Consider the following 13543-nt stretch of genomic DNA (forward strand, 5'->3'; position numbering starts at 1 on the left):
ACCTTAGGCAAGTTGCTTGACCTTTCTGAGCCCCATTCTCCACATTGGCAAAATAGAGACTGTAGTACCCACTTCCTGTGGGTAGCAGGAGTCTGTTAAGCTTGTAAGTAACATAATAGTCATGGAGACAATGATGGTGATCACAGCAAATGCCTCTGGTTGGTCAGATATGCTGCAGGCATCAATTCCCAGCACAGTTCAATGGCACAAGTTAAATTTCCCTTTTTGCAGATGACGAAGTGTGGGTTAGAGCTGTGGAGGAACCGCCCCAGGTGGCATAGCCGGGGAGTGAATCGAAGCGTATTTGTGTGCTTGGGGAGAGGAGGGGCGGGTGTGTGTGTGTGTGTGTGTGTGTGTGTGTGTGAGGCGTGTTTGAGCACCTGGGGTGGAGGGGGTTGTTGGGAGTCTGGGGGGCCCACTCTCTGAGGTTCTGTCCTTCCTGTCAGCTGAGTGCTCCGTCCTGACTCAAGCTGCCGGGCTTGGGTGATACTATCTTCTCATTTCCGCAGGAGCGCGTGTGAGTTCCCTCCATCCCCCACCCCCACCCCCCACTGTGGGACTGCCCGACCCCTCCTCAAAACCACCACCATCTGACAACCCTATGGCCTCCGTGATGAGCGAAAAGGGAAAACCTTGACATTCTCACTTCCTGGGCACCCTCTGCCTCCTCAGGTCCTCACCACCATGCTGGAATATATAGGTAAGATGTCCTCATTGATGAGAGAGGAAACTGAGGCCCAGAGACAGGAGGGGCTTGCCCAGGGTCACACAGCAGGGCTGAGCCTGGATGACGGTTCAGGGCTCTGGGTGGCTGGGGTCAGTGTTCTGGGGCTTTCCTCCTAGCCAAGCCCACTCCCTCCTTGGCCTTAGCCTCTGCCTTCTTTTTTTTTTTTTTTTTTTTTAAGATTTTATTTATTTATTTGACAGAGAGAAATCACAAGTAGACGGAAAGGCAGGCAGAGAGGAAGGGAAGCAGGTTCCCTGCTGAGCAGAGAGCCCGATGCGGGACTCGATCCCATGACCCTGAGATCATGACCTGAGCCGAAGGCAGCGGCTTAACCCACTGAGCCACCCAGGTGCCCCAGCCTCTGCCTTCTGATAAACACTGTCTGAAAATTCTGAAGCCTTGCTCTGGGAAAGCTATGCCATGGGCCAGAAATGTGCCAGTTGTCAGGAGGGGGACCAAAACTGTGGTCTCCTGGGCACCAAGGAGGTGTGGAGGAAACAGTAGTGGGACAGGGAGGGAAACTGAGGCCTAAATTCAGGGACATGGCATTGAGCCCTGCTCTGAAGCTCTATATGACCTCAGACAAGTCTCCGGGCCCTAGTATTTTCATCCGTGGAATGCAGTCATAATCCTGGCCCTGTACACTGGCCCCCTCTCACCCCCATGCCGGCAGACGGAAGCACTCAGGGAAAGCAGAAGTTTGCTGAGACCAGGAGGGGACCGACCTGGGGAAATAGAGCCTTGGCGAGTATGATCCCTCATCGAGTTGTACTGGGTCCCAGCATCCCTGTTGCTGGAGACACGGGACAGCATCCCGTGGCACACCTACACACACTCCAGCCCCAGGAACTTTCAACCCAGCAGCACCCCCCCCCACTGCCCCCAGAGGCAGGGCATGGGGCGTGTGGAGGTCTTCCCTTGCCCGGCCATGGGGTCCAAGATAGACCGGAAACGGACGCACAGACGAATGCAGGGACAGAGAAAACAGAGATGGGTAGAGTCAGAGACAAGAAGCAGAGATGGAGAGCCAAACCAGGTGGAGACAGAGAGAGCTACTGGGCCAGAGTGACCGAGGGAAGGCCACAAGGAACCCAGAAGCAGGGAGCTCCAGAGAGAGAGGCAGAGATGGACAGAAAGAGAAGCAGAAATGTGACCGTGATAAAGAAGCAGAGAGAGGCAGAGCTGGACGGACAGACCAAGGGATGAAGGGCAGTGCAAAGGGCCCCCACACTCACTGAACTTTCTGCTGGCTTTCTTGGGCCCCTCCGTCATCTTGGCAAGTCGTGCAAATCCCCTGGCTGGTGGGCAAGTGGCCGCTCACGGCTTGGGACGTCGACGCTCCTCCCTCACCTCCCCTTCCCCTTTCTCTCACCCTCTCACTCGCTTCCTCTGTGTATTTTTAAACCAGTGAAACTCCCACAGCTCCACCCTCCCCATCCTCTCCACAGGGGGCGGGGGCCAGGGCCTCCCCCATTCTGGGCCCCTGTGGGCTGCCTCTTTGGCCTTGGCTGATGGGGTGTGGGGCAGGGGCAGACCACAAGCCCATGGGAACCAGAGGGCCCGGGAGACAAACCACAGACCCGGGGAGTGGAGCCCACTGGGCGGGGGGCTATCAGGGGGTCTGGCCAGCGGCTGGAAGGGTGCTGGGAGTCAGGCCTGCCCACAGGGCTGTTCGTCCCTAGCTTCAGTGTCTTGGGGAAGGACTGGCGGCAGCGAAGAGTGCTGTGGTCAGGCCTGGGGCCCTGGGACCACCCAGACCCAATTCTAGCCTTGGCTGGCTTCTTTGTCACCGTGTGATCCTGGCTAAGCCACCCACTTCCCTGAGCCTCTGGGTCCTCACCGTGAGCCACGCCTTCCTCACAGGATCTAGTGCTTGGTGCAGAGCCTGGTACAGCATGGGTGCTCACCGGGGCACAGTCACTGCTTCTTAAGCCGGCGAGGACTCAGTGATAGTTTGGTCTAGCGTACCCATTGTACAGACTGGGGAGACCAAAGCACAGACAGGCAGAGAGGTTGTCCCAGGTCATATGGCAGGTTGATGGCACAGACTGGGTTATATCTCCCCCGTTGAGGTCCCTTAGCCCACAGTGTGTGTGTATACGTGTGGGTCTTGTTCATGCGGGCAGGACAGAGATGAGGAAGTGAAACTCCCCTACACAGGTTGTTCCAGACACCTGCGGAGGCGGCCTGCAGCTGCTGGGCTTAAGGGGACCACAAGACCAGGAGTTTCAAATCCCAGCTCTGTGTACTGCAACAAGTTGCTGCTGTCTTGAATCCCCGGTTACCTGTTCTCTAGAATGGGCACAAATGCAAGGAACACAGTTAACAGCATGATTGGACATGATTATCCTGGCCCCCAGGCTGGCAACCAAGTCTTTGAGAGAGGGGAGAGGAAGTCCAGGGTCAGGTGGGGCCTTCTAGTGTGTTCTCATCACTTAGTACATTCCAGCAAGAGAGCTCGGGCCTCTTGTCCTAGGAGGTAAATGTTGTTTCTCTTGTTCCCATTTTACAGATGGGGAAACTGAGCTGCTGCAACCCCCCCCCCCGCCCCCAACCCACCACCAAATTCAGCTTATCTGGAATTAGGCCCTGCTTGTCCAGCTATGGAGCCTGAGGTCCTGACTTCCACTCCTATAGCTCCTCAGCTCCCCGCCACCCCCTCCCCCCAGCAACTGGATGCTGGGCCCTGGTAGGGGAAGCATCTGACTGAACCTTCTTAATGGGATGAGGGGGAAACTGAGACCCTGAAGGGAAAAGGGACACAGCCTATGAGACCAGGACAGCAGGGTCCTGCTCCCAGACAGACCTGGAGAGGGACAATATGCAAAGTTCAAATGAAAGGATGGGGTTTCTGGGTCATGGACTTGGCAAGAAAAGATCCTTCCACTGAGTCCTGACCATGAGCCAGGCATGGAGCTGAAAGCTTCCACAAATCGTCCACTGAGTCCCTACAACAGACCTGTGAGGCGAGTGTTGGTACTGTCCCATTTTGCAGATGAGCAAACTGAGGCTGAAGAGGAGCAGAGACCAGACAAACAGACACCCAGGTGTCCTAGCCTCCAGGCCTGGGCTCCCTCCAACCTCCAGTTGTCAGAAGAGAGAGGAGGGCCTTCCTCACAGGGGTCTGGGCTCTTCCTCACAGAAACAGAAGGTGGGTCCCCTGGCTTCTCTCCTGGGAGGCAGTCCCAGTGACTTGGGCTAAGTGCAGGGTTTCTGGCACTCCCGAATTACTGTGTGACCCTTTGCTAGATGCTTTACCTCTTGGGGACTCAGTTTCTATCCATGAAATGGGGTCACAGGGACTCTCATTTCCAGGGGTTGTTGGGAGGATGAAAGGAGCAAACGTTGGCCCAGGTTAGTCCTCCGTGGCCTCGGCAGCGCCTGGGGGGTGTTGCTGAGGGATGGGAGTGGTTCAGGCTGGGGGGCAGATTGGCCCAGACCCAGAAGTCCCCAGGGGAGATCCCACGAAGGAACCCCGGGCCATGCTGAGGCTGTGTCGCTGAGGCTTGTGAGTGCTGGGCCAGTCCTGCCTTGGCCTGGGTGCCAGAGCCGTGGCCGCATCCCTGGGAGAATGAATGGGGCTCAGTGTGGCGGCTCCACTGAGCTCAGAGCCCCCTTTGTGCTGCCTTGAGTGGCCGTTGGGAGTGCGGCTGGGGACCTGCTGGCGGGTGGCTGTCCGGCAGGCCCTCCTCAGTCTGCGTTGGAGGCTCGCCCAGAGCAGCTCGTGGGCTCCCAGCCCTGCACTTTCAAGGGTCTTCCTGCCTTCAGGCCTCGGCTACAGCAGGACCCACACCCGCAATGCAGCTTTTTCCTGACCCCACCCCACCCCCAGGGCTGCACAACTGGCTGCAAGTTTTGCCTCCACTGAGTGGCCCCAGCTCTAGACTGAGCCAGAGTGCCTTAGGGAACCCTGCTCTGGTTTCTGTCCCCCTCTCCTTACCCCTTTCCCCCAGTCTGCAACTCAGCCACCTGCCATTTGGCCAGGTACTATTAGGGGTTGGAGTCTTTCAACTTCAGTGGCTCAGTGGGTTAAGCCTCTGCCTTCAGCTCAGGTCTTGATCTCAGGATCCTGGGATCAAGCCCCGCATAGGGCTCTCTGCTTGGCAAGGAGCCTTCTTTCCCGTCTCTCTCTGCCTGCCGTTCTGCCTGCTTGTGATCTCTCTCTGTGTCAAATAAATCAATTAAATCTTTAAAAAAAAAAAAAAAAAGGACTCCTTCAACTTCATGGTCAAAGGCACTGGATCCAGACGAACCCAAGTTCAGATCCCATTTGTAGGACCCCAGGGAAGTCACGTCCCCTTGCTGAGCCTTGACTCATCTGCAAAATGGTACAAACACAAATGGTACAAACACTGCCCATGATCCCGTGGCAGTGAAATAAAATACTTATAGTGAGTTTTATCCATATTACATTCACTTGAATCTTTGTTTGCATGTTCCAGACAGACCTCCCGTTCCCTGAAGGAGGAATTGACCCCCCGTAGCTGTACTGACCCCATGCCTGCTATCCTGTAGGTCTCGATCTTTCCGAGCTTGACCCAGTGGTCTGGTAGTGTGGGTTGTGTAGGTCGATGGTAGATGACCCTAGGCTTTGTTTTTGGTTGTTGTTTTTTTCCATTCTAAGTACACTCCATGCCCAACGTGGGGCTTTAACTCACAACCCTGAGATCAAGAGTGGCACGCTCTACAGACTGAGCCAGTCAGGTACCCTGAACCTGGGCTTTGAAAGCAGAGACCTGGCCTTGAATCCCAGCTCCATAGCTGGGGGCAGGCCTCGGGCAGGCCACATCACTACTCTGAGCCTCAGTTTCCTCATCTGTAATTTGGGCTCCATAGAGCAACCTCTTAAGAGGGGCCCTGGAAACTTCTGGGGAAATGACACATATCAACACAGGGCTGAGCACAGGGTCAGCACCCAGCTGAATGTCCGTGGCATGCAGGGCCGCAAGCATCACGCCGCCATCCTCCATCGGATCTCCCTGTGTCCGGTGCTCCTTTGTCTCCTGGGACACATTTCTGGGCGCAGCCCAGCCATGAGCCTGTCTTCTGCTTCCCTCCATATGCCCCTCACCCCGTCCCTGCTCAGGAGAGGAAGACAGAAGATCTGGGGCAGAGTCAAACAGCTGGCCTGTAGCTCCCTCTTCTAGTCCGTGCCTCAGTTTCCCTAACTGTTAATTGGCAGCAGGACCAGAGGCTCTCACACAGTCTGGTCGGTCAGTCAGCAAACATTTACTGAGTCCTGGCCACATGCCTGGCTTGGCTGGCTTAGCTGATTCAGGGAAGCAGGAAACATTTTCCTCAAACCAGCAAATCAGAAGTCAGAGGCAGTGAGAAATCATTTCCAGCCAGGACCTAATTTCTTCACACTTCCACATGGATGATCAGGGGCCCCATGCTGGGGCTGCATGGGCAGCCTACTCAAGGGCTCCCGAGTGCTTCTGCCAGGGAGGACTGAGGGCCCAAAACTCGGAGGGGAAGTGGCTGGCGGATGTCGGGGTTCAGGCCAGGGGCTGGAGGTGACAACATCACCGGAACATCTGCTGAGGCCTCTGCCCACAGGATGTGACTTAGGGAGAGCTCGTGGGAAACAGGCAGGGGCCACCGCCTAAGAATCCGATGGCAGAGGCCACCCAAAACCATGATACACCCTCATACTACCGTCCCCTCCCATGCCTCCCATGGGCATCCGGGACATCTAGGCCAGCGGTGCTGTGCCCTGCCCGTGCCCTAGCTCTGTCCACAGCCCAGATAGGTGGAGTCCTGACATGGCTAAGTGCTCGGGGTTTGTGCCAGATTAACCTGGTTCAAATACCAGTGTGGCTGCTGGCCAGCTGTTTGGCCCTGGCCGGTGATGTTACCTCTGCGTGCCAGTGTCCTTAAGTGTATAACAGAGGTGATAATACTTCCTACCTCATATATCTCAGTGAGAATTGAGATAATTCCCAGAAAGTGCTGAATGTATGGCTTGGACCATTTATTTTCCCTTAACAAATCGTAATTACTAGAATTATTATTGTTCTTTCCCTCCTTGCCCTTCCCACCCCCAATTTAGCCAATGGCCTCCCAGCTTCTACAGTGTACCTGGGAAGCTGACCCCAGATCACTCCCTGACATGTCTCATGACTGCCTAAAACCCCTGATGGCCTCACACTGACCTCAGGAGGGGGCTCCCTGCTGTTTGCCTGACCCTCGAGGCCTTCTATGGCGGGGCCCTCTCCCAGAACAGAGTCCTCTGGGATTCCAGGGGACACCATCAGAACTGCTTCCTCCTACAAGGAAGCTGCCAGGCCAAGCCATGAGGGGTAAGGGCTGCTGAGCCACCCTGAGGGCTTCCTGCAGGGAGACAGGTAACAGGGTACACTGAGGAGCACAGCCCCAAAGGTGGGAGAGTCCAAGGAGTTAGCAAAGGGCAGGAGGGGAATTCCTGGGAGAGAGCTGGAAAGAGCCCAAATGTCACAGTTTGTGTTTTCCTGAAAGACAGTTGGGGAGGGAAATACGGGCAGATCCCATTTTAGAAGGACCTGGAAGGTGCTGTGAAGAGAGCAGACACGGGGAGAGGCCAGACTGGGAAGACCAGGACTCAGGACCTATCAGCAGAGGACTGGAGAGGAGGGGCAGACTGAAGGGGTGCAGAGGTGGTAGAAAGGACAGCTTTGATTGTTGAGTAGAGCTGGAGGAAGAATCTAGAAGCTCCCAGAGCCCGGAAGATATCAGGAAAATGCTGGGGGAAGGGGGCATGGGGTCAGGGAAGGAGATGGGTGGGGGACTTGGTGCCTGGCATAGGGCTGGCAGGTCTCAAACAGCACCATGGCTATGCCCCTGGCCAGACTGTAAATAGCCTGGCTCAGGAGACTCCTCCTCAGAATCAGAGAGACTAGGTTCCAGTCCCAGCGCTGTCACTCTGACCTTGGTCAAATGACCTCACCTCCCTGAACCTCAGTGCCCTCTTCTGTAAAATGGGCTGGTTAATCTATTGATGGGGCGGTTGATTCAGCAGGATTCAGCTAGCATCTACCCAGAAGCCCTGTGTGCTGAACCCCTGAGCACACAGGGGTTCTGGGTAAATGCTAGCCATTTTTGTGATTACAGACCCCGGACTGACCAGCTCGGCGCAGCTCAGCGGGGATGGAACTCCTTGTGGGTTTCATCCCTGCTTCCCACAAAACAGGGGGTCTAGGGCTGGAAGGCCCGGGCGTTGCTCGCTCGCCGCCTCCGGTGTCGCCGCGCCCCCTAGCGGCCGTCGGTTGCCATGTCAACGGCGGGTGGCTGGGGCCCGGGGAGGCAGCGGCGGGGGCCGTTCTCTCCTCCTAGGACCCGAGGCCGCTCCCTCGGCGCCTCCCGCCTTCGCCTGTGGAGGGACACTCCGAGCCGGGGAGGAGAGGGCTCTCCGCGGCAGCTGACATGTGGGGGTAAACTGAGGCACGCGGCAAAGCGCCCCGCAGCCAGGTGTCGAGCGCGGGGCCCCACCTCCGAAGGCGGAGGAGGGGCCGCGGGCGGTGACGCGCCGAGGGCGGCCGGCGGACAGCGGGCGGGCGGCGACGGCGGCTGCGGCGGCAGGTGCGGCCGCGGAGGGTGGCAGGGAGGAGGGAGGGGGCGGGCGGAGGGGGAGGGGAGGGCGAGGCCGGGGCACCTCCCCCTTTATAACGCGCCCCCTCCCGGGCTCTTGGGCCGCCTCCTCGTCGGCTCTTCCCGTCTCGCCCCCTCGCCCGGCCGCCCCGGGCCCGGGCCCGGCCAGGGAGCCCCCAGGCCGCGGCTCGGGGGCCGCCCCTCCGCCCGCCGCCCCGCGCAGCCAGGCGGAGGCGGCGCCGTCGGAGGAGGAGGAGCAGGGCACTGCGGCTGGCCCCGGATCGGGCGCCAGAGCGGCAGCGGCTTCGGCAGCAGCGGCGGCCCGGGCCGATGCAGCGGGACGCACCGCCCCGAGCCCCAGCCCCGGCGCCCCGGCTCCCCGCGCCCCCGATCGGGGCCGCCACCAACAGTGGCGGCGGCGGAGGCGGGGGCAGCGGCGGCGGCGGAGGCTCCTCTGCAGCTCCGGCTCCTCCTGGCCTCCCGGGAACTACAAGTCCCAGGGGGCCTGGCGGCGGGCGGCGGGCGGAAGAGGCGGGGTCGGCGCCGCGAGGCCGGAAGTGGCTGTGGAGGCGGAAGTGGCGCGGCCGCGGAGGGGCCTGGAGCACGGTGGCGGGGCCCGGAGCGGGAGCAGCGGCGGCGGCTGGGGGCGGAGGCGGCGGCGGCGGCGGCGGCGGTGGCGGCGGTGGCGGTGGCGGAGGCGGCGCGCTGGAGGCAGCCATGGCAAAGCAGTACGACTCGGTGGAGTGCCCCTTTTGTGATGAGGTGACCAAATACGAGAAGCTCGCTAAGATCGGCCAAGGCACCTTCGGGTAAGGCTGCGCCCCCCGGGGGGGGGGGATCGGGAACCCTGAGCCTGCACTCCTCAGGGCCATCGTCGGGATTCCCAGGGCCGGGCCCAAGCTGGTCGGGAAGCCCCGGAGCACCAGACTTGTCCCTTGGTCTCGCTAGGCCGCGCCGCAGCCCGCCAGGGCCTGACGGAGCCGGCTGGCTGGGAGGAGCCTGAGGCCCGTGATGGGGGGCGGGGAGGGGTTGCGGAGAGGAGCCTGTGAGGGGAGCGAGCTCTCCGAGAGAGGCCTGGGTGAGGAGACCGAGGGAAGGAAGTAGAGGCTCGGAGAAGGACTGCAGATAGCGGGTGGCAGGGTAGGGGAGTGCCCTGGGTACCCGGCCCAGCCCCGCCCGGGGAATCCTTTTTTGCTGCCCTCCTCCTCTGGTGGGGGAGGGGCGGGCCCTGCAGAAACGACTTGATGAATCCTCTTGGGTCCCCCTCTCGGCCTGCAGGGAGGTATTTAAGGCAAAGCACCGTAAGACCGGCAAAAAGGTGGCTCTGAAGAAAGTGCTGATGGAGAATGAGAAGGAGGGGGTGAGTATGGGCCGGGTGGGCGGGCCTGCCAGCTCCCCTGGGCACGGGGTTGGGTTTCCACCCTGCTCCTGCTAGGGCTCTCGCCTGGAGAATCAGTGTGTGTGTGTGTGTGTGTGGTGGGGGGGGGTAGTTTGGAAATTTCTGTGTTCCAGAGGATTTGAGTTCTAAATTGAATTTTTTTTATACAAATGTTTTAAGAGCATTTGATGTTTCATTCTTAGGTAAATACGGTTGGGGCCAGGAGGGGGAGCTCATGCTTGCAGAGTCCGCCTTGGTTTCTGAAGTTAGAAAGCCTTTAAACAGTGCTTAACGCTGTGTCCTTAGCATTTGTTTTGTGTAAGGTAAAAAGAAATTGCACGCGACGACTTTAAGAGGGTGACTTGTACTCCGTTGAAAAGGAGCTGCCCCGCCTTAGCCCTAGTCCAGCTTCCCAGAGACCTGCTTCTTAGCAAGGACGTTACTTTAAATAGCTGTTTTTGTTAACCACCTAGTAAAATACAGGCATACAGCTAAAATTTAAAGGTTGAAGAAACTGGAACATTTAGTGACTGGTAGTGAAGCCTGTGTGTCAAGTCCTATTGTTGCGTTTTATTGTCTCAAACCAACTCCTTGAGGGTCACATACTATTGTTATACCCATTTTACAGATAAAATGTCTGAGGTGGTTGATTTCAGAGCCCATGACTTTACTCTTTTTTTCCCCACTTTTGTCTCTTAATACGGACCCCATGGCTTGTTCGTTGGTTCATAGTTCACTCGCTCACCTCTGACCCCCTCTGTCTTTCTCCCACCCAGTTCCCCATTACAGCCTTGCGGGAAATCAAGATCCTCCAACTTCTAAAACACGAGAATGTGGTCAACTTGATTGAGATCTGTCGAACCAAAGGTAAGTGGTATGGATCTTGCCCCCATTTCCAGATGGGGAAAATGAGATTACAGCCTAACGGCTTTCTTTGCAAAGTTGGGAAGTGGACACACCTAAATTGCCTCTTCTTAACCCAGACACATCAACTCTGACCGCTCTCTTGGGTCCCTTCATCGTAGCTGTTCTGCCCCGGGGCCTGCCTCAGCACCCCAGAGGAGGCACTCAGGAAATAGTTTTCCAGTGAAGGAATGCGCAGCCGGATATCCCAAGTGTCCACGGGTTGGAGGGGTAGAAGCTGGTGGTGGGAAAATGAGTTGCACGTGGGATTTTTTACTTTATTTTTCTCACTCCCCCCATTCTTCCCATCTCAGCTTCCCCCTATAACCGCTGCAAAGGCAGTATATACCTAGTGTTTGACTTCTGCGAGCATGACCTTGCTGGGCTGCTGAGCAATGTCTTAGTCAAGTTCACACTGTCCGAGATCAAGAAGGTCATGCAGATGTTGCTCAACGGCCTCTACTACATCCACAGAAACAAGGTGGGGGTCAGAGTGGGGAAAGAGGGACTGAGGCTTGGGTGGCCTAGGTTCCCACTGCTGGGTGGATGTGACTGAGAGCCCCTGGAGACCTGATTGAGTCCTCTCACACTTCCCGCAGATCCTGCACAGGGACATGAAGGCAGCTAATGTGCTCATCACTCGCGATGGGGTTCTGAAGCTGGCAGACTTTGGGCTGGCCCGGGCCTTCAGCCTGGCCAAGAACAGCCAGCCCAACCGCTATACCAACCGTGTGGTGACACTCTGGTACCGGCCCCCGGAGCTGTTGCTCGGTGAGGACTCCCGAGCGGGCGGAGGGGGGCAGGGGCTGGGCACTTACCCGGCCTCAGTCCCCCACTGCCAGGGCTTCTTGAGCCGCCGGCCCGGGGGCATTGCGTCTCAGGAGGCCCTCGGGCTCAAGGGGCCCTCCTGGTGCGCTCTTCTTCCCAGGGGAGCGGGACTACGGCCCCCCCATTGACCTGTGGGGAGCTGGGTGCATCATGGCGGAGATGTGGACCCGCAGCCCTATCATGCAGGGCAACACCGAACAGCACCAGCTTGCCCTCATCAGCCAGCTCTGTGGCTCCATCACCCCTGAGGTGCGTGGCCAGGCTGCCTGGGCCCCTGGGCCCCGCAGGCTGCAGAGATCCGGAAGTCCTCCTGGCAAGGGAGGAGTGGGGAGTGGAATGGAAGGACAGCTCTGGAGAGGTGGCTGGTGGTGGGACAGGGCCTGCTCTTTAGAGCCACACGGGCTATGCTTGAGTCTTGCCCCCATCACAGATCGCGGCCTTGGGGAGGGCATTTGAATCCCTCACCTCGGAGCGCAGTTTCTCTTCTGGAAGACAACTACGCCTGCGTCAGGCTTGGTGGGCGTATGCCAGGTGCTTGTATAAAAGGCGTGGCGCTTGCTGTGTGCCAGCTACACGGTCACTGCTGCTTTTACCTTGGAGAGGTCAAGTTCACCCTCCAGGGGTGGTCTGGGAGCATCCGATGGGAAAAGTTTTAGTCCCTTCGGGTGCCTAATCAGGGGACAAGCCACGTACCCCCTGAATTAACACCACCTTCACTCCATGCCTCCTGCGCAGGTGTGGCCCAACGTGGACAAGTATGAGCTGTTTGAGAAGTTGGACCTGGTTAAGGGACAGAAACGGAAGGTGAAGGACAGGCTGAAGGCCTACGTGCGGGACCCCTACGCGCTGGACCTCATCGACAAGCTGCTAGTGCTTGACCCTGCACAGCGCATCGACAGTGACGACGCCCTCAACCACGACTTCTTCTGGTCCGACCCCATGCCCTCAGATCTCAAGGGCATGCTCTCCACGCACCTGACGTCCATGTTCGAGTATCTGGCACCGCCACGCCGGAAGGGCAGCCAGATCACCCAGCAGTCCACCAACCAGAGCCGCAATCCCGCCACCACCAACCAGACGGAATTTGAGCGTGTCTTCTGAGGGCCGGCTGCCCGCCCTTTTTGTTAGGGCAGTTTTATTTTTCCTTCTGCTATGTGACTTGCATTGTGGAGATGATGGGGCATTTGAGTTTTCTCTAGTGCTTATTTTATTTCCTCCCTCCTCTGGGCACTGGGAACACCAGCTGAGCGGACTGGAGGAAAGCTTTGGCTGAAAGTCCCGGAGGGCACTGGGGTGCCTCGCCTTGTTCCCTGGCTTTCGAGACGATGCCCAGAGGGTCTCCATTTACTTTCAGACAGGAATGGGGTGGGAGGAAAGGCACACCCCACCAGTGACTTTGTACAGAGAGTTCCCAGTGTGGTAGGAGGCGAGGGACAGGTCCCTCCCTGTCACCAGCCCTCCTTTCCAGCGAGAAACGGGCGTGGGGGACAGAACCGGCCCCAGGAGCGGGCTGCTCTCGGCCCAACCCTCCGAAGCCCCGGGGCTGGCAAAAACTTGGTTTCTTCAATAGAGAATTTTATCGTGTTTCTTTTGCTGTTTGGAGACATTCCTGGACAGTTTGGTCAGTTACAATTAAAGTTGACTTTTTTTTCCAGTAAGTGGCTACATGCTGTGTTCTGTGTTCACACCCCCAGCTCTGCACCCTGTGGCTGGCACACTAGGCCTCACGTTTGGGATTTGATTTGTCAAGACTTGATTCTTTTCTTCATCCCAGTTCATGTCCCCGGATATAATTGTGGAGGACTTTTGTCTTTTTTTTTTTTTTTTTTTTTCTTTTGAGTACCTTCCAGAACACTTGGCCTGCTTCTGCAGAGAGCAGGTGCCATGATGCTCCCTTGCTCCTGTCCACTCAGTGTTGAGGGAGAAGGAAGACAGATGAGACAGGGTCTCGGTCCCCGGAGAAGGAACTGGGGAGGGTCTCCTGTGAGCTGCACTGCCGTGTGACTCCATCTGCTCTGCGTCACAGACATGCTCGAACCTGACTCGCGAGCCCTGGAGGCTGCAGAAAGTTCTCCATCAGTGGAGTGACCGTAGTTAGGTTTGTAACTTACAAAGGTTCCTCGGGCTGCTGAGTCTTGGGT

The 13543-nt window shown here is 57.8% G+C and overlaps 2 protein-coding genes across 3 annotated transcripts in view; one reads left to right on the forward strand and one right to left on the reverse strand.

The window, feature by feature from the left end:
- The window catches only part of SH2D3C (SH2 domain containing 3C), a 29143-nt gene extending 27029 nt beyond the window's left edge, over positions 1-2114 (reverse strand). For both annotated transcript variants that reach the window (XM_045082441.1, XM_004757254.3), the window contains exon 1: positions 1963-2114. In XM_045082441.1, coding sequence (XP_044938376.1) covers positions 1963-1999 — 37 coding nt within the window. In that variant the 5' untranslated portion in view covers positions 2000-2114. The remainder of the gene's footprint in view (positions 1-1962) is intronic.
- Positions 2115-8509: 6395 nt separating this feature from the next.
- On the forward strand, positions 8510-13056 carry CDK9 (cyclin dependent kinase 9). Its single transcript, XM_004757253.2, has 7 exons — positions 8510-9102; positions 9572-9653; positions 10448-10538; positions 10889-11055; positions 11174-11345; positions 11503-11651; positions 12138-13056. Exons 1-7 carry the CDS (start codon positions 8624-8626, stop codon positions 12501-12503), a joined length of 1506 nt encoding a protein of 501 aa, XP_004757310.2. The 5' UTR covers positions 8510-8623; the 3' UTR covers positions 12504-13056.
- Positions 13057-13543: the final 487 nt, after the last annotated feature.

The sequence above is a fragment of the Mustela putorius genome, unplaced genomic scaffold (assembly GCF_011764305.1).
Source record: "Mustela putorius furo isolate JIRA1106 unplaced genomic scaffold, ASM1176430v1.1 tig00000596_pilon_pilon_pilon, whole genome shotgun sequence".
Lineage (NCBI taxonomy): Eukaryota > Metazoa > Chordata > Mammalia > Carnivora > Mustelidae > Mustela > Mustela putorius.

Excerpts from the sequence above, each read along its gene's own strand:
- CDK9 (XM_004757253.2), top strand. The coding sequence starts at position 8,624 with ATGCAGCGGGACGCACCGCCCCGAGCCCCAGCCCCGGCGCCCCGGCTC. Across the intron at positions 9,654-10,447 it reads TGGAGAATGAGAAGGAGGGG|TTCCCCATTACAGCCTTGCG; the intron begins GTGAGTATGGGC and ends TCTCCCACCCAG. Across the intron at positions 10,539-10,888 it reads TGAGATCTGTCGAACCAAAG|CTTCCCCCTATAACCGCTGC; the intron begins GTAAGTGGTATG and ends TTCCCATCTCAG.